This window comes from Ambystoma mexicanum, chromosome 12 (assembly GCF_040938575.1).
Source record: "Ambystoma mexicanum isolate Mex_15411 chromosome 12, UKY_AmexF1_1, whole genome shotgun sequence".
NCBI lineage: Eukaryota > Metazoa > Chordata > Amphibia > Caudata > Ambystomatidae > Ambystoma > Ambystoma mexicanum.
This window is the reverse complement of record NC_090936.1, coordinates 615,956,979-615,984,681: the sequence shown is the minus strand read 5'-3', so window position 1 is coordinate 615,984,681 and position 27,703 is coordinate 615,956,979. Positions and strand designations below refer to the sequence as shown.

Here is a 27,703-nt window from a genome sequence, read left to right as displayed (position 1 = left end):
TTGAAAAAGAGGTGTGCGGAGAGAGGTGTTTCCTCTCAAGGCACGAAATTGGATATGATCCAAAGAATTGTGGCGTGGCAAGAAGCGCAGCTTGACGCTATAACTTCTAAGGACAGTGCGGAAGGAGGTGGGGCTGCTCTCACTGGTAGAACGGACGGTTCTGCCGCTGCACTGATCCACCGCGACCATGAGGACAGGGAGGATGTGATGTCTAATGTTTCCTCTGCCAGTGTCGATGGGGAGGCCATGCTTGAATTCAAGAAGCAAGAGCTGCTGTTTAGGCAGAAGGAGCTTGAGTTCAATATGGCCAAACTACAGGAAGAGCTTGAGTTCAATAGGGTCAAGTTAAAAATCGAACAGGCAGAAAAACAGAAAGACAGGGATCACCAGTTGGAACTGGCCAAGCTTCAGGTTGCAAATGGATCCAAGGGTCCTGGACATGGGTCTGGGGCCTCCTCTCATCCACGGTTTCTGAAAGATCTGCTCAGTGTGTATGAGGAAAGGAATGACATTATGGACTGGCTGAATACGTTTGAGTATGCATGTGAAGTTCAAGAAGTTGACAATGCTGATAAGATTGCCTGGTTACTCAGCAGACAGCCCCATTCTGGCTGTAGTGCCATTATGGAGATGTCGAAGGCTGAGCAAGCTGATTTTGCAATGTTAAAGCAAACTCTCATTTTAAAGTTTGGAAAGACTCCGGCCCAATATTTAAAACGCTTCCGAGAGTACAAGAAAAAAGAAGGTGGTACTTGGGTATCTTATATCACCGAATCCTTAAAAAACTTGACTGGCTGGGTCGAAGGTTATAAGGTTTCTACCTTTGAAGGCATGATAAATCTTGTCATGCTGGAACACATTTTTGCATCTTCTTCCCCGGAGCTTAAGCAGCATTTGGCCGATTCGAAGGAGATAGATCCTAAGAAGCTGGCCATTGCAGCAGACTTATGAGTGTCACATCGAGTGCCCCATAAGGACAAAACTCATCCTGGTAAGCAGGAGGAAGGGAAAAAGTCCAAAGATAAGGAAGGTGGAGAATCTGATAAATCTTCTTCTCAAAAGGGCCACAAAAAGAAAAATAAGGGTAAGACACAAGAGAACTCACAGGGTAGTGGAGGTCAGCCTCCGAAACAGAACTCTGGTTACAATAAGCCTCCCTATGTAAACAGACCCAATGGATCTTGTTTTGCTTGTGGACCAACTGACCACGTGAAGGGGGATCCCCGGTGTAAGGATAATCCTTTGGGGGTCCACTCCGCTAATCTGGCCTTCTCCTCCTACGAGGAAGAAGAGATTACAGGAGCATCCTTCTCCTCAGACTCATTCCCCAGCGGGATAGAAGCTGAGGTAGTTTTAGTTTCCCTGGGTTCCTGGGAGCCTAAAATCGCAGAGGCTTATGCTAGGATTCCAGATAATACCAAGCACTACTTTAAAGACAGTGTGCTGATCAATGGAGTGGATACCCCAGCTCTTAGCGATAGTGGGTGCAGTCGAACTGTAGTGGATTCTACCTTGGTAGACTCAGAGGAAGTTGCCAGAGCTACTCTGATGCCCACTAAGTTGGATGACGGCCCACTCCGCATGTTCCCAGTAATACCTGTAAATCTTACTTTAAATGGTACAGCAGTCAGGATTCCAGTGAGCATTCAGAGAAACGTCCCAGAAAAGGTCTTGTTAGGTAATGATCTCAGAGCTTTAGGGGTCGTAGGAGCGACTGCCGACAGACCCTACACACGGTCTCAAGCACGGGCAGCATTGGCCAAGACCAATACGGTGCCCCAGCCGAAGGGGAAACCCAAGGCGAAAGGAGTAAACAAGTCAAGTCGAGGGAAAGAGAATATTCCCCCGAGCTCGCCTACCACTGCGGTGGAGGAAGTTGGTCAATCGCACGGGCCTGACGAGGAGGTGGCGATGCCTGAAGTATTTGACCCCAACGACCATCCTGAACTAAAAGACTTGTTAGTAGAAGGTGGTCCTGATAGGGACGAATTCAGTAAAGGCCAACGTGAGTGCCCATCTCTGGAAGGCCTAAGGAGACAGGCCTGCTCCCAGCTTGAGGGTGAACCTCCTGGGACGCATCGGATTTATTGGGAAGGTGGACTCCTATATAGTGAGCCCACAGAGTCTACAGAAGGAAACCATAGGAGGTTGGTGGTTCCCCTTGCTGTAAGACCCTTCCTCCTGCAGTTGGCGCATGAAGTGCCCCTTGCTGGTCACCTTGGTATTAAGAGGACCAAGCAAAGGTTATCCATGCACTTCTACTGGCCCAAGATGGGGGTGCAAGTAGAAAGTCACTGCAGGAGTTGTGCCTCCTGCCAGTTATCTGGTAAGGTTGGCTCGACAATCCAAGCTCCATTGGTACCACTCCCAGTTGTGGGAATACCAATCGAAAGGGTAGGGATCGGCATCGTTGGTCCCCTTGACCCGCAAACATCCTCAGGTAATAGGTTTATCCTGGTGCTGGTCGACCATGCAACCAGATATCCTGAGGCCATCCCATTGAAAACTGTAACTGCCAAGTCAGTTGCAAAAGCGTTACTTGGCATATTTACTAGGGTTGGCTTCCCTAAGGAAGTTGTGTCGGATCGTGGCAGCAACTTTATGTCGAAGTATATGCAGGCTATATGGAAAGAATGTGGGGTCACCTACAAGTTCTCTTCTGCATACCACCCCCCGACCAATGGTCTGGTGGAACGTTTCAACAGAAAGTTAATGTGCATGATTGGGGCTCTGGAAGAACCTCATAGAAGAAAATGGGATCTTCTTTTACCATGCTTACTGTTTGCCTACCGAGAAGTACCACAGGAGGGTGTTGGCTTCAGCCCCTTCGAACCTCTGTCCGGTCATCCTGTACGGGGACCCTTAGCCATAGTCAAAGAGGGATGGGACATGCCCACTCCCCCTGTTACTACCAACGTAGTAGATTATGTGCTGGGGCTCAGAAAACGGATGGTACTTCTGATGGGCTTGGCTACGGATAAATTGAAGGCAGGACAAGCGCTGGTGAAACATTGGTACGACCAGAAAGCTTCCCTCATCAACTTTACACCTGGTCAGCAAGTCCTGATCATGAATCCCATAAGGCCTCGAGCTTTACAGGACAAATGGTCAGGCCCTTACACAGTGGTGGAGCCCTTGGGTGAGGTTAACTATTTAGTGGACCTTGGAAGGCCTGGACAGGCTCCAAAAGTGTTTCACGTAAATAGGCTGAAGGCTTTCGTCCCAAGAGTCGAAATTGCAGCACTGCTACTGGCTTCAGATGTTGAGGAAGAGGAGTCTGAACCTCTCCCCGACCTGTTCCAAAGCGGCCCTTCAGATAGCTCCTTTGAGGGTGTCCGAGTGGCCCCTCACCTGACTTCTGATTAGCAGGCTGAGGTGAAAAGTTTGCTTAGGCAGTTTTCCCCCCTGTTTTCACAGTCGCCTGGTTTGACACCTTGGTGCAAACATAACATAGACACAGGAGACAGTGTACCTACCAAAAGTAGGGGATAAAGGATGTCAGACAAAGTACGGTCTTATATTAAAACCGAGGTCAACAAGATGTTAGACCTTGGGGTGATTGAACCCTCTAGTAGTCCTTGGTCCAGCCCTGTGGTTTTGGTTCCAAAGGCAGGCACTTCTGAATTGAGGTTCTGCGTGGATTACAGGGCTCTGAATGCTGTCACCAAGACAGATGCACACCCCAGGCCTTGAACAGATGAGATGGTGGATACTTTGGGTGCCTCCAAGTACCTCAGCACGTTTGACCTCACTGCTGGGTATTGGCAAATAGCTTTAGCAGAACATGCCAAGGAGAAGACAGCGTTTTCTACTCCAGACGGCCTTTAACAATTCAGGGTAATGCCATTCGGTTGAAGAGTGCACCTGCCACTTTCCAGAGGCTTGTGAATCATGTGTTGAATGGGTTGGACGAATTCTGTCTTGCATATCTGGACGATATAGCAGTTTTCAGTGCCACCTGGGAAGACCATGTGAAACACCTCGGGATTGTGCTCCAGGCTCTTCAGAAAGCACACTTGACCATAAAGGCTAGTAAATGCCAGATTGGACAAGGCTCCGTGGTTTACCTTGGACATGAAGTAGGTGGAGGGAGGATACAGCCTCTTCCCAGTAAAGTACAAGCAGTACAGGACTGGCCTACCCCCACTACACAGACCCAAGTGAGAGCCTTCTTAGGACTCACGGGGTATTACCGCAACTTCATGGCAGACTATGGCACCATAGCTGCCCCTCTGACTGCCCTCACCACTCCGAAGAAACCCAAGAAGGTAACTTGGACCGACGAGTGTGAGAAGGCCTTCAACGGCTTAAAAGAATCCTTGTGCCAGGCCCCTGTCCTCAGGGCCCCTGATTATCAAAGACCTTTTATTGTGCAGACGGACGCCTCTGACACTGGGATAGGAGCTGTACTATTGCAAGTAGATGAGAAGAGTAAGGAACACCCTATTGGTTTTATTAGTCGCCAGCTTAAGGACAGAGAGCTCAGATGGTCCACAGTGGAGAAAGAATGTTTCTCTGTTGTGTGGGCCCTACGGAAGCTGAGGCCCTACCTCTATGGGACCCACTTCACTGTGCAAACTGACCATAAGCCCTTAAAGTGGCTAATGAACATGAAGGGAGAGAATCCAAAGTTGCTTAGGTGGGCCATAAGTCTACAAGGCTTCGACTTCACTATTGAGCATAGGCCAGGTGTCCAACATAGCAATGCTGATGGGTTGTCTAGAATGTTTAACCGACCTGAACAAGAGACTCATCCAGGGGTGGATTAGTTCCCCCTGTCCATACTCTGGGAAAGGCGAGTGTTAGGAAAGATTTCTTAATTGTGGGTAATTTTCCTTCCATGTGGCAACCCCTAAACTTTTTGCTGTTGTTTTCACCATGATCTAGGCTTTGCCAGAGAAGTGCAGCCTTCTACAGCACTCCTCTGGGCTTTCGCTCCATTCTTACGGGGAAACTGACATGCCCTTAAGACAGTCAGTACCGGGAAATGCTGTTTTCCGTAGTTTCTTTATCATGTTGCGGCTTTCGTGCAACATGACACAAGAGGGCACTGTAAGCTAAGTTACTGCTCTCGAGTCTCTAGCCTTCTACAGGCCCTAGATACTCTTTTTGGATTGTAACTGATCTGTGCAAGTGAATCACGGACGGGAATGGTGGCAACGATCGTTTCTTGTGTTTTGAGCTCCTTTTGGCGTTTTAAGCGCGTTTCTCGTGCTTAGCCCAAAATGGTGGCCTGGCTCCCAAAATGGCCAGACCACGAGGCTCCTTTGTCCTGTCCGCTGACCGTCTTGCTCCCTTCACCTTCCCTAGGTCGAGCCGACCCGGGGCCTTCCTTATTTGGGCATGTACTTTCCCGCGAAACACAAATGCTTTCGCGGGTTTCTACAGGCCTTGTGTGTGCCTCCAGGATGTGGGCTGGGATGTCTGGTCCCAATACACATCCTGGGTGCCAGAGAGTCTATGGTGGTGTGAATGCCTGGGACCACCGTGGTCCGTGATAGGTCCACGTATGGTGTGAGTGTTGATGAGCGGATCGCCCATTGGGTCCCCTCCGTTTTGGCGTGAAGGGTACCGTGGATAAGAGGGGGCTGGAAACGCCACTGCCATGTCGATCTCCTGAGTTCTCACGAACAAAGGAATACAGGAGCCAAGTATCCTGCAACCACGAGGCTGAACCGAGGAATCGCTGGTGACCCGCTGAAGGACTGCTCCTCGGCACTGCTGTCGCTTTGTGAAACCCTTTATACCTCTGATAGAAACAGAAGGCCTGTACTGGTACTTCAACCCTTGGAATAGCGGGAACAGCTATTCTCGGCATCTTCACCATCTCCTGCACGTAGGCCTTCGGAAGTGTCTCTGGGCCATCCAGCAGACTTACCAGCCTACCCAGGAGTCTTACTCTGTAACCGCCGCCAGGTTGTGTTGTATTTCGAGCCGTTGTCACTCTCACACGATTCGTACACTCTGCATTCCCAGGTCTGAAGTGAGTAGTGTACATTTGGCTGAGATACACACGGCCGCTCCGTTGCCCTGCTGTGGTAGCAATCTGTGTGGGTTCACTTCGTTTGGGACATCTTTAACTCAACTCTGCTGCTGCACAATCTACACGACGACGAGACGTCCCCGCTCCCCTGAACCTGCCAGCACTGAAACTGACGCGGAGAAGCCTGGGTCTGCTTGCATCGGGGACCGGTGAGTAGCATAGCTAGGAACTGGTCGCCCTCCTGCAGGAGCCCATAGCTTTTCCCTGCTGTGTCAAACAGCACGCCTTTTCGTACTCGCGCTCTGCTTCTGCCCACAGTGGAGGCTGCGCTTGAGTCGCGGAACTCTGTTCTTCTTCATTTGTGCACCGAACTGAACTGCCTGATTCCCTCGAAGAGACTCCCCTTTTTGCCCGTTGGCACCAGCGTGTGCAGGTACTTTTGAGCACAAGGCTCCACTGTTCATAGGGCTTGGACTTCCTTTTAGTTAGGTGCCTCTGAAGGCGGACTGGGTCTAATCATTATTTCGCACTGCCTGTTTTCCTCCCCTTCTAGGTGGACTACACATTTCGTGCATCTAACGCTTTAGACTTGTTTGTATTTGTATATATATTGCATTGGTTTGGTATGTGTTGGTTCACTAGAGTTTTATTGTGATTTCTCACTACGGTCATTATTGCAAAGGCCTTGGAATAAATGTGTATATATCTTTAATATAACACCTGTTTGGAGTAGTTTGTAAGTGTCCTTGCTTTGTGTGCTCATTGCGGGATTTCAGTCACCCTCACCCCTCTTGAGACCTAGTCTTGACCGCCGCGATCGCTACCCTGATTGGTCTGGCTTGTCCAGAGGTTACCCTGTTCCAAGTAATTAGGTTCGCCATCTGAACTTCTGCGCCGCCAGGACAGAGTTCAGAAATCCGTCTTAACACACAGTCGTATGAGTCCACTGAAAAAATATCTTAGAATTCCAGGAAGACCTGTTTAGCTTTTGTCTTTGCTCCTCAGTGTTGCAGGCATCAGCAAGATTGATCCTTTCCTCAACCATCTGCTTGAAACCTGGAAAGACCTCAGGCTTGGCAATTTCAGCGGTATCCTCCAGCTGGGTGGAGAGATCTCCTTGACTCTGAACACTGCCTCCTCCCTCCAAACAACACAGGTCACCTCTTACAAACTGCAGGGGCAGGAAGAGTACACCATGACATTCCCCTCAAGCCTGGTAAAAATCTTTTCTGGAGTAAAACCGTTGATGATGTCGAAACAGTAATTTCGGATTGGTCCCATGATTTCATTACCTAAATCAATAGAATAATGCTGGGCATCAACCGCCATTCCAATAAAGGCATCTGCGCCCAAAGTGATACTTCGAGGGTCACTGTTATCCACCAATATTCGAATGGCATCGTTTTCTTGGTCTACTAGAGGTGTCGGAATTAAATACAATCCTTATTGGAGATGGGTATTTGGATTGATATATGCATCCTGATGTTTGAGGTTCTGTCCTCACTTAATTTTGAAGGGGAGAGTAAATTGTCGCATCTGCCCAGGGATGGTAACCTCTTCTCGCACTTGAACTTCAATGGCATAAGGCAGCAATTGAGCCAACCAGAATGCTTTTTCAGTGTTGTCAAAGCCCATGGGGTTATCCCCCAGTCGGGACCCGGCTTTATTGTTAATTAGGTCCAAATTAATTGCGAACCGATTGAGAAAGTCACTGCCCAGATAAAAGGCGTAAGGGACATCTCTCACGACCCAACAATTATGCTCTGTGCTTTTGTCGCCAATAGAAATGTTTAGCATACACCTGCTAGGCAGGAGATGTTTTGAATGTGGGGTTTCCAGACCTACTTCCCATTTGTCAATCAATTTAAATGTGGGAATGATCTGATCTTTTGGATGTTTCCTGAATAATTCTTTGCTGATGAAGCTACTTCCATTATTCAGACATACTCTTGCGAGCACCGGCTCCTCCCCCTCCTTTAACTGAATGGGGAAAAACAACTGCTCACCCTTTTTCTGAATTTCCGTCAGGTTCTTCCTTGTCTGGGTTCACGGGACTCAATGGGCCTCATTACGACTCAGGCGGTAAGGGGTTTACGGCGGCGTAAACAGCGCCGACCCTTACCGCCTGAGTACGAGGTCCCTTAGCGCCATGGAGGTTTTAACACCTGCTTTTAGCAGGTGTTAAAATCCATGGCGCTAAGGGACCATGGAGTTAATTACGCCACCGTAATTTACGGTGGCGTAATTAACGCCTTCCCCACTCCCATTATGCCCTATGAGGCAAAATGGGAATGGGGAAGGGTAAATGGGAAAATGGGGATTTACCGCCCCGCCAAGGTTGGAATGGGGCGGTAAATCCACCAACCACCATGGCGTAAATGTAGTTTACGCCATGGTGGTAAAGTCACGGCCCAGGCGGTAACTTACCGCCTGGGTCGTAATGAGGCCCAATGTTTCTTCTGATTTTGGACTGGTGTAATATTTTAGAGTGTTCCCTTCGAGCATGGATTGCCACTTAAAACTGGCAGGGAGGTTGATTTTCAATAATGTAGAAGGGTTCCCATCACCAATTTGTTCTCCTACAAAGATGACAGTGATGTCTGGTACTTGCTTATTCCTGAAATGGAACTTTACATTCTCAGAACATTGATCAATTACATGAAAGGTACCATTCAGGCTTACATGATTGGTACTCATTTTTTATTTTATAGGGTGATTAGTCTGAGTCCAGAGGACCTTGTGTACACAGTCAATCAGAGGTGGTAACCTTCTCAGGAGATCGTTCCACAGTAAACAAGGTGTACCCTTTGCAGTCACAACTATCACTGGATGTTTCAGCCAATGCCGTCCAATTTTTATTTCCAGGTCCGCAGTCCCTTCGAAGTAAATACCATTCCCGTTGAAATTTTTGAGTTGTCCGGTGAGTGGTGTGAGGGGAATTTGGTGGCCCTCCCCCATCCTGAGTTTAGCTGTTCAAAGGCCTTTTTGAACAGGAGGGTGGCTTGGGATCCAGTATCCACCAGAGCTGATAATTCACACTGACCCTGCACCTTGACCAGTGCATACAATTGGCTTTCTTTCTCCTCCAAGGTGCAAAGAATGTGTGAGTTATTTGACACCCCGGTGGTCATTTTCTGACACTTTGTGATCTTGGACATTTTTCTGTGTCAGAATTCGGGAATCTGTAAAGTTTTCAACTCGCAATGGGAGTTTATGGCGAATCCTCCTTTTCCCTGGCTCCTTGGCTGTTACCTGGTGACAGTTCTCAAAACATGTTTGGAGAAAGGACACCCCCTCCTTTTCAATTCTGTCTGGCTCACATGTTTGGGGTTGAATAGTTTCTGGTTTTGAGTCGGTCTCCATACTGACCCTGCCCCAGTCAGGGTCTTTTCGGACCCATTTTGCTTTGGGAGTGATGCTTACGGAATCCTACAGGGATTCTTCTCTTTCCAAGGGGATAATCCAGAGTTCCTTCACAAAGTGGGTTCTTCATTGGCCTCTCCTACTTACCCTTTGCTCTTTGGGTTCTAACATTTTCGGGGTAGGAGAGACTCTTTCAGACTGAGTGCTTTTCAGGTATTCTGTTTGGGTGAGAAAGGAAGCTTTCTCTAGGGCTTGGCACCCCCACTCCACCTGGGCCATCCCCTCAGGAACCTGTGGTGTTTCTGAGGTTTTCTCCTGTCATTTCCCCCCTGGGGCATCAGACCAGGGTGTTGGGGAATTCCGGGAAGCAGGGTTAGTTTGAGATTTGGACTGAGCCCTCATCATGCGCCCCAGATAATGGGTCAGTAGCTGGACCAGTCTTTCCAGTTTCGATACCTTGTCTGGGTGGTAGGGAGATTTCAAGTCATATCTCTTCTGCTTCTAAAGAGGGTAACTGTCCCTTCTCCCAGAGTAGCTCGTGCACTGGAAATTTCCGCCATGATTTTCCATCCTGAATCTTCCTTCTCCAAGGGTCAGGGATCTATTGTCCTGGAACCGGGAGCAAGAGGAGGATTGTTTTGGAAGTTCTGATTTTGGGGATATCTGGTGGAAAAGTTCAGATTGGGAGGTGGAGTGATACTTCTCTCCTGAGGGAAGTTTGGAGGGATGTTTCCTGTGGCAGTACTTACCTGATTAGTTTCCCCCCTGGGGCCGGGGGAGTGTATACATACCCCAGGGTTGGTTTAGTACCCTTGTGCCTAGGAATTATATAGGTGGCAGGATCAGAGGGATCATTGTTCTGTGCCTCTGTCTGACTACCATTCGATAGGGCCGGGTTGGGGGTTCCCTTCTGCCCTCCATTTTGCTTCTTTTCAGGAGGGTTACTTTTAGGCCCCCAATCTCCAAATCCAATGGAGGGGTAGTTTTGACCTCTGCCACCTTTGCAGCACCAGGGTGTTAGTTGGTTTTGGGGTTTTGGTGGCATTTTTGTTCTCAGCAGGCTTCTGGACCTCTTAAATCTTGGTGGCCTGTTCAATCACCTATTCCAGGGTCCTATGCTTGTGAAGATCATGCACCAACTGACTTATTATGTATTTGGGGAGGGCATGAAAATATGTAGTTATGAACTCCCTACTATTGGTGTTCACCCACCACCGGGAAGTCTGAGAAAATGTCTGCTTTAACTTCTGCACAAACTCCGTAGGCGCCTGATCCCCTCCATGTTGCAAGTTATTTGCAGCCTCACGGGCCTCTTCTGGGTTCCTATGTGTTCAAAAATGTTTCAAAATGGCCGGCCTTATAGGTGGACCATTTATAATGATCCTGTCCTCCAGTCCTGCAAAGGATCGGAGTACTCAGGTGTGAAAGTCCATTTTGCAAATGCTATAAACTTCATATCATTCCTGATCTGGAATGATGCCATCATCTGCTCATAAAGTTGCAGGTGCTCCCATACCAAATACTTTGCATTCTTGTCGTATGGGGTCAGGAAGCCTTGATCTATCTGATTGGGTCTTTGAAAAAACCCTTTCTTTGTTTCCCTGTCTTTTTCTTCTTCTGCACCAGGAGCCCATTCACCTTTGTCTTCACTGCATCGTGGGTGCCATACCTGGTTTGGCGCACGCGACACAGTGAAGACAAAGAACTGATAATGTGAACCGGTAGAGAGATTCGAGGATATTCATCAGGTGTATGGAAGTAACTGCCGATATCTTCACAGAGTGGGAAGGCGATATGGTAGTCACCACCAATGGGGGCACTTACTATTGGATCCAACGTACTCAGGATCTAGATTGACTGGAAGGGAATCTAATTGAGCAAGAGGTTTTTATGACGGTTGATGACAGGCGACAGAACATTTAATACAGAAAGTCTGTGGATCGATTTAAGAAGTCTGTAGTGGTATTTTCCACATGGCATGCAAGCATATTCTAATGCCCATTGATCCTTACACTACATGTGAGAGTCATTCATCTGTGATACGACATTGAGCGGAAGACGACTAGATGCGTTCTCTGTAATAAGAAGCTGGTACAGATTTATTTGACTATACCTACAAGTGGAGTGAGGATTCATCCATCATATCTGTACTTCCCCCATAATTTAGAGATGGAGGTCGTGTGGCTCACCCTACGGTGAGAAACAGGACTTATTGAGTTTCCTGTTCTTGTCCTCATGAAGGTTGCTTTACTGAATGGACACGATTTATGAAGTCCAATATTGACAACCGAAACACGTGTCGACCAGAATATCTGTTAAAATTATTATATACAGATTGAGTTACCTGAGAAAAGGCAGAGGGAACCTAAATTGTTTATATTTAGATTTGTATATAGTGACCTAGTGTAGTGGGTCATTTGTGTATGTATTGAAGAAAGTCTATACGGATGGAATATGAGTGAATGAATGGTGGGGAAAGATATGTGAGCCAAACAATAATTTATTAAATTTGTCTTGTGATAAATGTGTTATGTAATATGTGATGTTTTTAAACATTGAATATTTATTCAAAAAATAAAAGGAAAATTGATTTGAAACAAACATTTATTGATATATGAAAAACAATAAATGAGCGTGATCTGTCATCCTCTATCCATTGGTCCATATTGCTGTATTTGGATAATGTAGGACAGGGGCCTGGTCACGTCACTCTCAAGGATGGCCTCCAACTCTCCACCATTGGACCCAGTGAGCTTTTAGGCCTTCCTAGAAATAGACAGCTCCACCCAGATAGACTCTCAGAAATCTCATCTGATGTTTCCTTACAGCTGTCAGATTGTAAATTAGAGCAGCACTCTTTTGATTGTAAATTTCAGAAGCTCTCTCCCTTCCTCCTAGTGCAGTCCCCCCTATATAGCAGTGATGACACCACCAATTTCATAATCTTGGGGAAGTTCCCTGCAAGAAGTCACGCAAATAGGATGGGACAGTTACCTTTCTCTCTCCTGCCCACTCCATCCCATCTCTACAAAGTGGTTTAGGAGTATGGAGCAGACATATGACAGCTTAATTCACAAGCCCCATTTCTCATGTCAAATTGTTGGCAAAAAATAGTTATGTGGCAAAACTTCATAATTTTACTAATAACTGCCATAATATACATATTTTCTGATTCAGCTAATCATGGGGAATTAAATAAGATGACAGCCAGGTCCGCACCATTTTGCACGGCCACGTGGCAATTTTCTGATGTTTCCATAAAAAGCATAACAGTTATGCATATGTAATTTATTAACCAATTTCTTATTTTATCCCTCCACCCGTTCACCAACTCTCAAATTTTGAACATTTTCAGATCAGCCAGAAACACATCTTAAATGGACATTACAGTTCCATGAGTCAAAGGGGGAGGAATATTACATCTCCAAAATCAGCTGGAAATGACATAAAAAATGGTACATAAAAAGAAACTCCAGCTTATGGTTGCTGGGAAAAAAGCCCAAGTCTTTGAAATTAATTGTAAATCTTCATGTCGGACAAATGGCAATTCTCCTGCCTTCAGGCCATATGGTCACACTGGGTCAGCCTGTAACCAGAGTTTGTATTATTCTCTTTGTGGTTGCACCTTGCCCTTTTAAATTGGTTGCCTGTCTTAAGTTGTAGCCCCAATGTTCACACCTTTTAATCATGCTCCAGCCAAGGGGAACTTGCCCTACAGTAACTCCCTTCACTGTTAGCACGCCTGGGGAACACTGGGTTTTCCACACCTTTTGCAGGACACTTTATTTCAGTTTGTAACTAGCTGGGGGGGGGGTGTAAAATCCAGACTACTAGTGAGGGATTTCTTTGGGAAGTGTCCCGCAGCCAGAAAAAAAGGGTTTACCTTATGCTGTCATTTTTCCATGGAAAACAAAGTGGCTCTTCAAATGTCACTGGTATTTTGTATGCGAAAAATAATATACATTACATTTTTTCAACATGCACCATGTCTTTTTCCTGAGCTTTTTCTGGTAGAAGTGGTACATTTTCACATTTAAACTTCAAGGCCATTTTTGTGTCAGTATTGAAAAATCCTGCTTTTCATGAGAAAGGGACTTCAGTTTGGGGCATTTGAATGCACCCCACAATGATAATATGACCCAGTGAGCGAACATCAAGACCAGACGTTCATGGTAGAGACTCTCACCCTCCTAGCCTCAGGACTCTTTTTATCCTGAACACTACGGGGTTCCATCAAACTGAAGACCCTAGCATCCACAATTGAGGGTACAGGCCTAACAACCACCGCAGTGAGACCTACAGGGGGAATGACCTGAGCCATAGCTCAGATCCAAAAGAACCACCACCAAGACAAGGAAGGCACCATCCCACTTCTTCACCCAGCGGGGTTTTCAAGGGTTGTTTTCAGATCTGAGTTGTGGGGCCCCTTCACCAACCAGCCGACAGAACATGTAGCATCTCATGACCTCCTGGAACAAGAGAACTATGGCACTGATGTGTTTTTTTTTAGATCATCCCAAACTGGAACCAAACCATGCCACTCCCAGGAGAAGACTTTTGCAAAGCCGGACCATACACAGCTGCAAGCATTCAATACTTTGGCCCAGTGTTCTGCCCAATCCCGATCTGAAGGCAAGCATAAAGAAACAAGGGGAGATGGGGTTTGTCCAGGTTAACAATCGTTTTGGACAGTGCCAACCAGACTCTGCAATTTGGTACAGGAACCACACCAGGCACGAGGAACAGGGTCTGCATGAGAAAGGCCAACAATGGCCAGCCCCATGGACAAATTGGTGGTAGGACACCTGGCCCTCCTGCTTGCTTAAAGATGTGAACACCAGTGCCACTGGTATACCTGCTGCAGAAGTATATCAAAGGAGAGTATCCCAGAGCATTACACAATAATTTTGAACATACAGCTGAGGCTGCTCAATAGAGAAGACCAGCTGGCCCAATGACATTGCATTGCTCCTCACAGGGGAATTCCAGGTGCTGAACACCAATGAACAGACCAACTGTTCAAAACATGATAGTAGAGGTAGGTACACAGAATAAGACTGACAACATCCAATGGATGCATACATACAAAATCAGGGGAGTCCAGGCATATGTTGTACAGGATACATTTTCAAATGGAAAAATGAATGGGGAGGAAGACGTCAACGAGGTTCAAGGAAGAACGGGTCCAGGAGCCATTCATGGTTTTCCTACCCATTCCCTGAAGAGACTGATGTGGCAACTCCACAAACCAATCTTACAGTTAGCCATGCAGATGCCTCCCCCACAGTACAATGGAGACAAACGTGGAGCCCTGTGAGACCAGACTCACCAACCTGGAAGCTAAGCCCAAATGTGTCCAGAAAAGACCCAGGGGTGATTGGAGGACGCTTGTCTCAATTTGACACAAGGCCCAGGAACATAACTGAGTACACCAGTGAGATCTGGGAGAAGCAGAGACATCCAGAAGCTGCCTGCCCCCAGTACATCCATGAAGCCTGCAGTGGAAGTGACATCCAGACGGCAGTTCCACCAATGCAAGAGCATCCCACCATCTCATGTTATAACCCTTGCCAACATGAGGGCCAGCCAACATATACAATGCTGCAAAGTAGCAGCCTGCGGACCAATCAGATCTAGTGCTCACTCCACAGGTCAACACACTCAACCTGATGCCAGATAGCTGTGTCCACTGTGAGCACAATGTTTACCCAAATACTCAACTGAAGTTCAGCATGGGGCAAGAAAGCGGTGAAGCAGTGATGGCCATATTTCCCTGTCTACCAGAGGATATGATATGATATGATAGGTTATTTATAACGTGCTTAATACCCAGGGGTTTCTAAGCGCGGACTCGGGGATCAAACCTGTGGTGCTCCATGACGTCTTGCTTCCAAGGCGAGCACGTTGCCCCTGAGCTATCCTCCCGGGGCAACTCCTGGACACAGTTTTGCTGCAGTTTGATCAGTGGTTCAAAATGGTCCATTTTATGAGTGAACTGCCTAGAAAAATATCTGGTTGGTTGGGTGAACCACCGAATGTGATGGAGTGCCCCTTTAACGTCCTTTCAGTCAATTACAGAGCCACCTCCGAGGCCTGCCCTTCCATAAGGTTTAGAATTGAGAGGAGCCAGTGGGAAAGGGGGGGGGATATGTGATGAGGTCCCAGGCATAGTTCTTGGCACCATCAAGTTGGTAACTCAGTGGGATGGGTTCGCCCCAAACCAGTAGACTATGGGTCATGGGAGGGTAAGGGGAAAATCCCTTGGTCAACCTTCTTTGGTTCCCATCAGAGGGCAGGGCAAATTCCCACTGCTACAATGTTGGGCTGTCCCAGTGACCTAGACCATCCCCCGCCACCTAGTGATTTCAGGTCAAATAGTTCTGGTAGCCTTGTCCCTGCCCAGATCCCTCGTCACACCATGTGGGACAGTGGTAGTCAGCTCCTCCCCCACCGGAGAGAGCTGAAGCCCTCTCTAGGTACATGGAAAACTCCAGTGAAGGAAAACAAATGCTTTGCTTTAAATCTTATCCATTCCATTAAAGGAATGGTTCACCCAAAACATTTTATTGGCCAAAAAGATGGGCAATAATAAAAAAAATATACTGGCACTTTTTTTTTTAAGTCCCTATGTAAAATTTTGAGCAATTGAAGCTCAAAATTTACAAAAGCAAGCACATGGGGCATCCATTTTGTGAAATGGATGCCCGCCTGTGCTCGCTTTTGCTTTTGCGGCACTAATGAAGGAAAAGCCAGCCAGCTGTAGTAAACAAAAGCTATCACTGGGTGGCTTTTCCTTCATTGGTTTTTCTTTCTAAGTTTCTCAGGCTCCTCTGAGCTGGAGGAGCCTGAGAAACTTAGAAAGAAAAACTGCAGCGTTTTCAAAACACAACTGCGTTGTGTTTCTGCCTGCAGCTGCTCTCAGGCTCCCCACGGGAAGCCCGAGAGCCCCAAATGGGAAAGCTGCTGTAAGCAGAAACACCGCGGCATGGAAACACGACTGTGTTGTGTTTCTGCCTGCCTTGGCTTTCCCATTTGTGGCTCTCGGGGAGCCTGAGAGCACCAAATGGGAAAGCCAAGGCAGGCAGAAACACTGCAGCATTTCTGAAAACAACCGCACTGTGTTTCTGCCTGCAGCCACTTTCCCATTTGGGGCTCTCGGGCTCCCCATGGGTAGCCCAAGAGCCCCAAATGGGAAAGCTGCTGTAAGCAGAGAAACAGCGGCATGGAACCACGACCGCGCTGTGTTTCTGCCCGCCTTGGCTTTCCCATTCGGGGCTCTCGGGCTCCCCACGGGGAGGCAGAGAGCCCCAAATGGGAAAGCTGCTGTAAGCAGAAAAACCGCGGCATGGAAATACGACCACGTTGTGTTTCTGCCTGCCTTGGCTTTCACTTTGGGTCTCCGGTGCACCGGAGACCCAAAATGAAAGCCAAGGCAGGCAGAAACACAACGCGGTTGTGTTTCAATAACGCTGCTGCTTTTCTTTCTAAGTTTCTCAGGCTCCTCCGGCTTGGAGGAGCCTGAGAAACTTAGAAAGAAAAACCGCAGCATTTTCAAACACAATCACGTTGTATTTATGTTTGCGGTAGCTTCAAAAGCTGCCGCAAACATAAATACAACGTTTTTAAAGCTGCGGTTTTATTTCTAAGTTTTCCGGGCTCCTCCAGCCCAGAAAACTTAGAAATAAAATGCAGCTAGTGCTTTTTTTTATTTAAAAAATAGCACTTACCGAGATGCAGCTGCAGCTTTTCTGCCTGTAGTCTCCGTCCTGCGAGTCCCTGCACCAATGAAGGAAAAGCCACCCAGTGGTAGCTTTCATTTACTACAGCTGGCTGGCTTTTCCTTCATTAGTGCCGCAAAAGCAAAAGCGAGCACAGGCGGGCATCCATTTCACAAAATGGATGCCCCCATGTGCTTGCTTTTTTAAATTTTAAGCTTCAATTGCTCAAAATTTTACATAGGGACTTAAAAAAAAGTGCCAGTATATTTTTTTTTATTATTGCCCATCTTTTTGGCCAATAAAATGTTTTGGCCGAACCATTCCTTTAATGCACATTAATCACGTTTGTCGAAACACTGTTTCCTTTTAACCAGCAATATCAGGGAAGTCATTTCGGAGTCTGGACAAAATATGGAGAGAAATCAAGAAACTCATGCTTGAGTGTTTTAATTTCACGAGTTTCTGGATAAGGATTTACTTACATGTGACAAAAAGTCACACATTCATTATTCTCCGGCAGAGCATAAGCTCGGGGGAGATACAATATTGCAATTTCCACGCAAGTCAGCACTCTCTGCCCATTCAGACAATTTAGAAAACTTGCCATTGATTTTGTCAGTACTTTCAGACACTTGGTAACAGGAGATCTGGGTCCTCTGAAGGAAACGCCACAGAGGCACTGGGAGGGAAACATGCATTTATATATGGCAAGCAGGCCACATCAATACTCAGTTTGGCCCGATAATCCCAAAGTGAGCCAGTTGTACCCAGGAGCAGCAGCCAATCCTAACCGTGCCCCAATTATAAGACACAGATGCAGATCCTTGGAGTTTGGCAGTGACTGGAGATTAAAGATAGTTCAAAACCGCTGCGGTTGGAGAGACGCAGGAGGTTGGAAAGTGGAGTAATGGGGAGCGGGCAGTGGTGGTGAGAGCTAAGCGATTGAAGAAGGTGATAACACTTAAAGGAGAGGCTGGAAGTCAGGAGGATGTGGTAAAACCAATCAGCTGGAGGAGGTGGTGAAATGAGGAGGTGAAGATGGCACAATGTAGGTGATCATGTCAGGGGCGAAAAAAGTAGCATTGTGGTAGTAACAGGTGGAGTGGAAGGTAGCTCACAGAAGCAAATCCAAATTAGTATATATGACAGATATGTTGCAGACATGTTACTGAGTATTGTGACCAATGAAAGATAAGCCCACTGCCAACTGTGTGCTCAAAATAGTTGCATGCTTACATCACTATTACAGGCACATATTTAAATATGAAACACAATGCTCATTGTTATGTTCCCAAAATGTTCTTTTAACGCAGAGCAGCCAAGAATGATAGGGCAATTTTTCCAGATACCCTTTCTTATAGGACATTTATTTACTGACTGTGAGAGATGTAAACACTTATTGAAATGTTCATACACTGAGTGAAAGAATATTTCATATTTAAACAGTAATCTGTTTACAAACTGAGCCAGAGAAATATATTTGCTAAATGCAGACTGGATGCAAACCGTATGCCCTGTTTTCCCCACTTTGCACGTTTGCATTTTAAACCTGCAGTTTTCACTGCAGTCGTTTTCACTGATTTGTATTCTGTTTAATATGTAGGTGTTGTGTGTTTGGGGAGGGGGTTCAGGGGTGGTGGGTGGCAGGGTGAGGTGGTGGGTTAGATGGGGTGGGGGAAGCACCCATTAAAAAATGAAATTAAATAAATAAAACATAATAAATACATTAGGGAAAATGGCAGCGGTGAAAACTACACAGTTAAAGGTCAAACAGGTAAACTATCTGCGGCAAAAACAAGACCACCCGAGATCATGCTCTTATGATTAATATTATAGCTGTTATTATTACTAATATTATTAGGGTATTTATTGAGCGTGGTTCAAGCTCTGGTAAGCCACGGAGCACTTCACAAGTTATGGGGGAAGTATACAATGAAGAAGCAGGTTGCAAGGGATCAGTATAAGGCAGAGGAGCAATAGCAACAGGGGAGGGACAGGGCTGTCAATTTGGCACCAAGAGATCTTCAAGTGAACCAAGAGAGGAAACAAGGGGGGCAGATCATCAAGTCTAGGGTTAGGTGGAGAGAGGACGGCGTGTGGAACTAGGCATTAGGGAGAAGCCATTCCTTGAAAAGGATGGTCCTCTGCTCTTTCATTAAATGAAAGAGTGAGGGGGCACATCTGGTGTTGCTCGGGAGGAGGTTCCACAGTCTGGGGACGTGGACAAAGAAGGCCTGTTTTCAGGTTCTTTCCTTCCTACACCGGTGGAGTTCAAGTGTGCACATGTCCTTGCTTCTTGTTTCTGAAATATTGTTTGAGTGATGTTTGTGTGGGCAGGGTGTGTGGGGGTGATGTGTGGGTGTCCACAATGCACTTGTGTGTTTGGCAGCAGGGGGCTGCATTATCGAAGTTGTTGATAGTGGCGATGATGGCTTACACTGTTTGAAACAAGCAGCCAGAGAAAGGGTGATTCATAGGAATATCACCCAATTTACTATATTGAGAATTGTGGAACAGATTGGCCCTCATTACAGGTTTGCCGATCTGGAAACAACGGTGCCAGTAAGCTTACCGGCACCGTTGTTTCCGGACCGGCAAACTACGTGTCTGCGGGTGGGTACCGTACCGCCCGCCAGGGTCATTAATGGTGCCGATGCTTCCGTGATCCCATTCCCATTGAGTCCTATAGGACTCAAATGGGAATGGGGATTAACATTTACCGGAGCCGGACTTCCCGGATCGCCGGGCTGTAATGCCCCAGTGTTTCCGGCAAGTCAGGTGGCGGTAAATCATTATGGATCTGGCGGCTACCTGCTGGTTTTACTGGCACTGTTTCTGCCGTACCCGTAATGAGGGCCATTGTGTTTGCAGCTTCATAGATGTTATATACAATGGCCATAGTAGCATAGATTGTGGCCACAAAATCAAAGTGCTTTACACTAGGAATGCTGTCATTTATTATGGTTCAGCCTCATGAAAGGATTTACACTGGCAATGCTGGAATATATTCTGGACGCAGCTGCATAAAAATGACTTGCAATGCCCAGACATCATGATAATGTTCTCAAGTACTCCTGCAATCTAGTAGATTTATTCATGCATACCCAAAAGAACCAATTTAAAATTGCATGACTTTTTAACAAATGTTTCTCAATAAATATGATTAAAGTGAACCATTTCAAAAGGTTAATTTTAAAAAATGTTCTCAGGAACAAACCCCGATTTTCCCTACACCTGCTGAACCATGGGGCGCTTTTGTTGTGCTTGCCCGCTTGCGCTAAATTGTCGTAAATGTTAATGCCCCTGAACTAAAGATATTCGTCTGCCGTCAGTGATCTTACAACATTTACAATTCCATTGCACCCCCAGGAGCCTCTCAATCCCCTGGCACCAAATGCTTCTGCCGCTTCTGCCACATACATAATAATCTTACTGGTTGCCCACAATGGCAGTTGGATCATTTGGGTGCCAGGGGCCGGCCCAGGCACCAGCCCCCTTGTGTCGATGTTAGGTGTAAGATGTAAAATTTAATTCAAAACCTTACATCTTTCACCTAGTGCAGTCTGCATCACATCACTGCAGCAGTATTATCATCACAATCCTTCGCCTTCGACAAGAGTTTGTGGCCCAGTCCGGTCTGTGGTGTAGAATACAATTCTTCAAAGAGCTTAGGGTGGAGCACGCAGCAGAGCTTCATGGGGCCCCCATTTTGTGTTATGCCACTACTGACCAGGCTGCTGGCAAGACCATGCAACAAGATTAGTGTTGTAGAATGGGGCTCCAGAAAGCTCATAAGTAGCCCATCTGAAGAACGGTTCAGGAAACCCTAGCACCCGAAATGCCAAAATGCCAAGGATCTGAGAGGGATGCCCATACCACTTTTAAACTTTAAGGAAGAGAATGGACATTTGAGGGGCCCAGAGCACATGGTGACCAGAAAGGACCTTTTTTGGACCTTCCTGGGATAGTGGGGCCCCTTCACTCAAAGAGAAACTATCCTGACACATTTTTGATTATGGTAAGATTCATTTACATTTAAGTTTTCCGACTTTCTATTACTATTCCACAAGTACATATTGCTGAAGTCAATAAATGGTCTTGTTGTACTTCTCAATCTAAGGCAACTGCATGACAAAGCATAGAATCAACACCATGACAGCATTCAAGAGGTCTGCTCTGGATGTACTGATCATAAATGACATGTTCACTATTTTCTTTCAGCTGCCATGCGTGCCGCCAACTGCAGCATCACCACAGAAGATTTCCAGATGGCCCTGGCCTCTCCTGGCGTACAGGTCACCTCTATGGTCTTTCAGGCCATCAGCCTGCTCACCTTCATCCTTGGGGTGCCTGGTAATGGCCTTGTCATCTGGGTTCTGGGCACGCGCCTCAAGCTGACTGAAACCACTGTCCTTTTTCTCAACCTTTCTCTGGCTGACCTTTTCTACCTGCTTTTTATACCACTGAGGGTGACATATGCAGCCCGCCACATCGACTGGCCCTTTGGCATCCTCCTGTGTAAGACAGACTTCTTTCTTTCTTTTTTGAATATGTATGCCAGTGTTTTCTTATTGGCTGCTATTAGTATGGACCGCTGCCTGCTTGTGGCGTGGCCCATGTGGTATCGCCGGTACCGTTCTATGAGGAACTCCACGGTGGTCTGCCTTGTAATGTGGATGATGGCCATATCTCTGAGTGCACCTTACCTCTTCTTTGCCGACAACCGCACCTTATTCAACCAGAGCATTTGCTTCATTAACTATGCTCCCGAAGAGGATGAAGTTGAAGCCAAGAGCCTGCGACAGTGGAGGGAGCCCACAATGATTGTTGTCCGCTTTGTCTTTGCCTTCTTCATCCCTGTTGTGGTCATTGTTGCCTGTTACACTCTCATCGGACTGCGTGTGAGCAAAATGCGATTTACCAATCAGGCACGGGTGTACCGGATTACTTCATTAACCGTGTTGGTGTTCTTTGTCAACTGGTCACCCTACCAACTGTTCAGCTTGGCCAGTCTTTTGCGCTATCGTGAGCCTGTGTGCTTGTTCCACCCCTCTGTCTTTGTAGGATACCCGGTTGTGTACGCCTTCGCCTATGTCAACAGCTGCGTGAACCCAATCCTTTACGTCTTTGTAGGTGGAGGATTCACCCGCAAGCTCACTCAGCCCATTGCAGCCATATTTGAAAGGGCATTCAATGAAGAGTTGCTGTCTTCAAGCCGGAGGGGACCTAGGAGGGGTACCGTATTACAGCCTAACTTTTCAACGTTAAAGAGGGGTGCAAGCTTGCCATCAATTTCATGCAATGAAAACCCAGATTATGGTGAGGGGATTTGAATCTGTCAACAGCTTCTAAAAGTTATCCTGAGCCAGGTCCGCTCGGCTAATATTGTCTGAGCATGCATACGGGAATAAAAGGTGTGCCCATATCCCGGGGTCAGGCTCCTGGTGGCATGAATCTCATTGTGGCTTTGAAATGGGTGCTTAACCTCCTAGCACTGATCATCACCTTAAGCTTTGTAAAGTTGTTGATAAGGTCACCTATGTTGTTATTTATTCTTTACATGATTCACTATGTAGGTGAATTGTTATTAAATTTACAGATTTACAGATTTACATATCTAAGCTTTAATCTTTCTTAAATTTTAAGTGTTCAGGTTTAAGATGGGATTGTTCTCCAGATTTGTTTTCCAGAGATTTCAATAGTCAAATTCAGGCCTATCTGAGTGCCTTAAACCTAACCTCTCTTGTGCGATTAACAATGGACATAGTTGGCCTTACCACATCTCCCACCAATGTATGCCTGTAAATGAGTATCATGCATGCACACTTTGTCCTTTCGCCCCAAGAAAGATCACTCTGGACTTTGGCGTTTCTGTCAGGAGCAAGAAATGTCAACCTGGAGAGAGCCTTGCTTAGGGATTCTTAGAATGTGCCAGTCATGCTAAACCATGGCAAATATGGAAGAGATGCAAAACCCATGATGAGTGAGGGGCTCGCTCAGTCCTGCATTACATGGGGCTTAGACGACAGATGTGGAAGGAAGAGGGAACTGTTGATAAACAGATGCTGTGGAAGGGCCAGAGAAGGAAAGAAGAAGGGAGGGATCTCAGGTAGTATATACATTTAGCCAGTGAAATAAGCCTTTTCAGATTAACACAACCTACCTTAGCTTTACTCAACACAGCATATTTTCTAAAAAGCACACTCAGTATGGTGAAATACTGTGTGATTATATTTTCACTCCGTGTCTGCCTTTAATCAAGTCTGGAGCAGAGTGATGTTCTCAAGCTAAAGGGTATAATGTTTACAGAAATGATTGATTTCAAACATGTCTGACACAACCAAAGGAGTGGGTCAACCATTAAAGAAGATCCATCAATATTTTAAACATAGAGAACTGTCAGCTCACATGTCAAACAGAAGATGAGTCTCAGAATTACGGTTCAGATGTAGTTCTTGTGATGAAGTCCCCTGTCGGGCTCTTGGGACCACCAAAGGGATGATCTTTGGTCCAACTGCCACCCACAGCATGTAAATGTTGGGCCTGGCTGTGATAGGCGAAGGGTACACTCGTCTACCTCCCTGGGTCCACCTCACAGGACAGGGGCTAATCAATGCTGGGCAGTCCTGGTAACTTTGACTTTACCCGCAGTGATTTAATTCCGTACCATCCTGGTCGTCTTGAGTCTGCCCAGACCTACAGGAAGGCTGTGCAGGGCACATATAGTGAGCCACTCACCACTGAAAAAGCCTACAGTGCCACATAGGCAAAACTTAAGCGAAAGTAAACAAATACTTCACTTTGATTCTAGTCAGTTTCATTAATGAGGCATTGGTAATATTAATTGTGATGTTGTTTCCCTTCAAACAACAGTCTCAGAGAAATAATTTCAGAACCTTAACAACTAGCTTTTTGAACTCTAGAGACTCAGGCTTCATAAATTGTTTCAAGTTGACAGGTTGATGAAGTTGGGTTTACCCAGGTGTGACAGGAATTTACTAATTCACTGTTCTGTGGCAGAGCGCTCCATCGCCACAGATAAAATGTTGCAACTTCCTTGAAAGTCAACATTCTCTGCACATTTTAAAGAGTTTCGAAAGCTTGCCACATATTTTGTAAGCACATAATTAAAACAGTGGGTAAACAGGAGACCTTGGTCTTGCACAGGCAACACCGCTGAATGGCTGGGAGGGCAATGCACATTCTAAGATGGCAGAGAGATCAGATGAAGGCTCGGTCTGGCCCAGTAAGCCCAAAGTGAGTTAAGGTTACTCAGGATCTTAACCACATAACCTACTCTGCCCCAATGACAGGATACAGATGGAAACCCTCAACAGAAGTATAACCAAGGAGGAGGAAAGACTGCAGTAAGTGAGTGTGGGTTGGAGGATCAGACGTCTTGAGCTTGGCAGTGGTTGGAGATTAGAGAGAATTAGAGAGATAGAGAACACTGGAAAGATAAAGTGGGTTTGAAAGGTGGCAGCAGTGGAGAGCAGAAGGAGGTGGGTAGATCGAAGAGATTAAAAGAGGAGGTGGAAAGACCAGGGAGCAGTAGGAGTTGGAAACACCAAGAAACAAGGGTGGAATCAGGATGAGGTGGTACGACTGAGGAGACAAGAGGAGGTGCAAGGAAGGTCTAGCAGAGAAAGAGAAGGTGGAAACATCAGGTGGTGTTTAAGGTGGTAAAGAGGGGTAGATGATAATATTAGAAAGAGAGAAAGGTCATGTAGAGATGAAGGAAGTTGTAACACCAGGTGATGGCAGTGATACTGAAGGTGTTCAAGTGGTGACAGGCAGAGAAGGTGGTACAGAGAAACTAGAGGTGGTAACATTGGGTGGCAAAATCAATACAGAGGACGAGATGGTAACATAAAGATAGGAGCGTGGTAGACCGAAAGTGGTATTATCAGGAGGAGAAGGCTGTGTAGAGGAGTTAGGAGTATCCAAAGAGGAGGAGGAAGGAGCATAAGGAGGCAAAGGTAGGACTCAGAGGAGGCACAAGAGCAGTCCTATAATTAGAAAGGAAAGGAAGATTACGTTGAGCCAGGCCAGTCGTAGGCAGGAACAGAGGGTGCAAGGACAAGAGTGGACCTGGGAGACAGCCATACATTCAGAGAGGCAGGAAGGGAAGCAGCAAGAGGTACCCCAATTTAGGCAGACCCCAAGAGATGCTTCTCCATTTCTCTCTGCTGACTATGCCCACTGGCCCTTCTGCTAGCACTACTAGAGGGCTATGGGACCCAAGAAAGCTCTCAAATAATCCATCTGAATAAGTATTCGGGAAACCCTACATCATGCCATGGCAAAGAACTGAGATGGATACTAGAACCTCTATTGGCTATAAGAATGAGAATGAAAATGTGGGGTACCGTAAAGGCCCAAGAGCCCGGGTTGACCAGGTCAGACTTCATGGTCCATGCACATGAAGCTACGCTGAAACATTTTGGCTTGTGGGTAGATACTATTTATTTTTCATTTTAGAAAAAATCCATACCAATTAGCATTGTATTCATTGAAAAAAATTCCATACCAATATGCAATGTATTCATGAAATCAAAAATCAATAAAAGGGTTAACCAGTACAATTAAATTATAAAAACGATCAACTTTCATTGATCTAAAATAGTCAATATTACATCCTTTATGACACAATCACAATATCAAATCAAATAATAAATATTCATTTTCTGTGTCCATCATATTTTTGTCTTTTTATGGGTCTCTACTTGGTTCAATCTAAGTCCAACTGGTAGGTTTTGAACTGTTGCTGAATCTTTTCTCATGTTGTGATTTTGATGCCCAATTCCCAACACAGGTTTCGCACTTCACGTAATCTAATTCTTCTGCATCGCTTGCTTTCTCAAGGTCTTACTTGTATAACAAATCAGTCCTGGTGATGTTTGTTCTGTATTGAAAAGACAGTCATTCCTATCTGGCCATTTGAATGCCTGATTCCTTCAAGCACATACCGTTTCTGGCATTCCAGATTTGGATCCTATTGCAGAGCTCTGATCCTATTGTAGTGGGTCTGGTTTGTTATACAATAAGCCCTTGAGGAGTGAATGTTGATAAAGTAAAGATATCAATCCATCAGTATGTACTACTCGAAAAACATGATTAGCCCTTGAATTCTCTTTCACACACCTCTGAGGTACTGTTTACATTGTTCAGTAGAAATATTGAGCACTCTTCTGCATACACTAACATTCTGAGATTTGAATGCCTTCTATGTGCCACTCTTCACATCCATCTGAATAGCTTTGGAAGTAATCTCTCAGGGATAAAATACATCTCATACTTGCGTACACTTCAATAATGTGAGAGCAGCAGTGAAAAATAAGAAAGCAATCTCTGATTTTATAATATATTATAAATATGACTTAGCTTTCATCACTGAGACTTGGTTCTAAGATGACTGTGCTGCATATTATTAGCCATCACTTTGCCAAATTAAATCATCCATAACCAGGACAGAAGAGGCAAGAGAGGTGATGGACTTAAAATCATTGCCAGAGATCAATTCCAATGCAAAACATCATTTCTAGAGGTCGTTGATTGTGCCACATTTGGTTTGTTTTCCAGATTTCAATAGTTAGGCACAGTAATCTCATCAATGAAAAGAAAGTTAGGTGCCACATAAGCCATGTTAACCTTAATCAAGAAGCCATCATTTACATACAGTCAGTTAGCCAAGCAGACAACAAAAGGAAATCCAACAAAGTTCTTCAATCTGTAATCTTTGTCTTTTATTAAGTGTGCATATAGTTGTATTCATATTGTGTACAATGTATCCCCTAAAATATTCCTGCAATGATACACTTTTTCTATTTTGGTGTTGAGTTTCATCTCACTCTCCCACAAAGAAACAGCTGTTTCCGTCTAGCTGTTTTGCAGCTACGTTCAGCTAGTTCTCCTAAAAATATATCTAGTTTTCCCCTTTTTCCCATCCCAAACGTGGAGTGATACCTAATAAAGATAATGAACCATGTTATTGAAAATCAACTTTCAACATGTCAGATAAATCTATACTTATTACTTTCCACAATTGTCTCATTTTTTGGAACGCCAAACAAATATGCTTCCTGGTGTCGAGGTTACATTTGGATTTCCAACAAACTCCTTCATCTATGAACCAAGGCGTATAATACATGATATATAGTAAAATCATTGTATTCGTCTTAAGTCTTCAAAGGTATAGAAAGGAACTTAATACACAGACTTAGCCAGTACTCAACACCGAAAACGATCCCAATACCCAAGCACCAGCTGCCATTGAATCTTCACAAAGTATGTTTTCTGGATCTGCCAGAATCAGATAAACCTGCAAGGTATTAGAGTGGGTATCTCCAACGAAGGCCTATGCAACAAGGAAAAGGGAAGTCTCTCTTTCAATATTTGTTTTATCGTAGAAAATGACATAATGAAAAACACTTATAGAATGGTAAAAATACAATCTTGATCCAAGCCAACCAATTCTCCATTGGATTCAACAAGCCTCATTACGAGTATGGCGCTAATTCCGCAGTAGATCTGCAGAAAACGAATTACCATTACCGCCACTTGGTCAGGCGGAATTTCTACCTGATTACAAGTGGGGGTAGCAGTGAAAAACCACATTTATTTTGGGTCCATTGGACCG

At 45.7% G+C, this 27,703-nt stretch overlaps 1 protein-coding gene across 1 annotated transcript in view; it reads left to right on the top strand.

Moving 5' to 3' along the window:
- The window catches only part of LOC138513906 (fMet-Leu-Phe receptor-like), a 101,437-nt gene extending 75,674 nt beyond the window's left edge, over nucleotides 1-25,763 (top strand). Inside the window, exon 2 of the mRNA XM_069629047.1 lies at nucleotides 21,286-25,763. Coding sequence (XP_069485148.1) covers nucleotides 21,291-22,397 — 1,107 coding nt within the window. The 5' untranslated portion in view covers nucleotides 21,286-21,290 and the 3' untranslated portion in view covers nucleotides 22,398-25,763. The remainder of the gene's footprint in view (nucleotides 1-21,285) is intronic.
- Nucleotides 25,764-27,703: the final 1,940 nt, after the last annotated feature.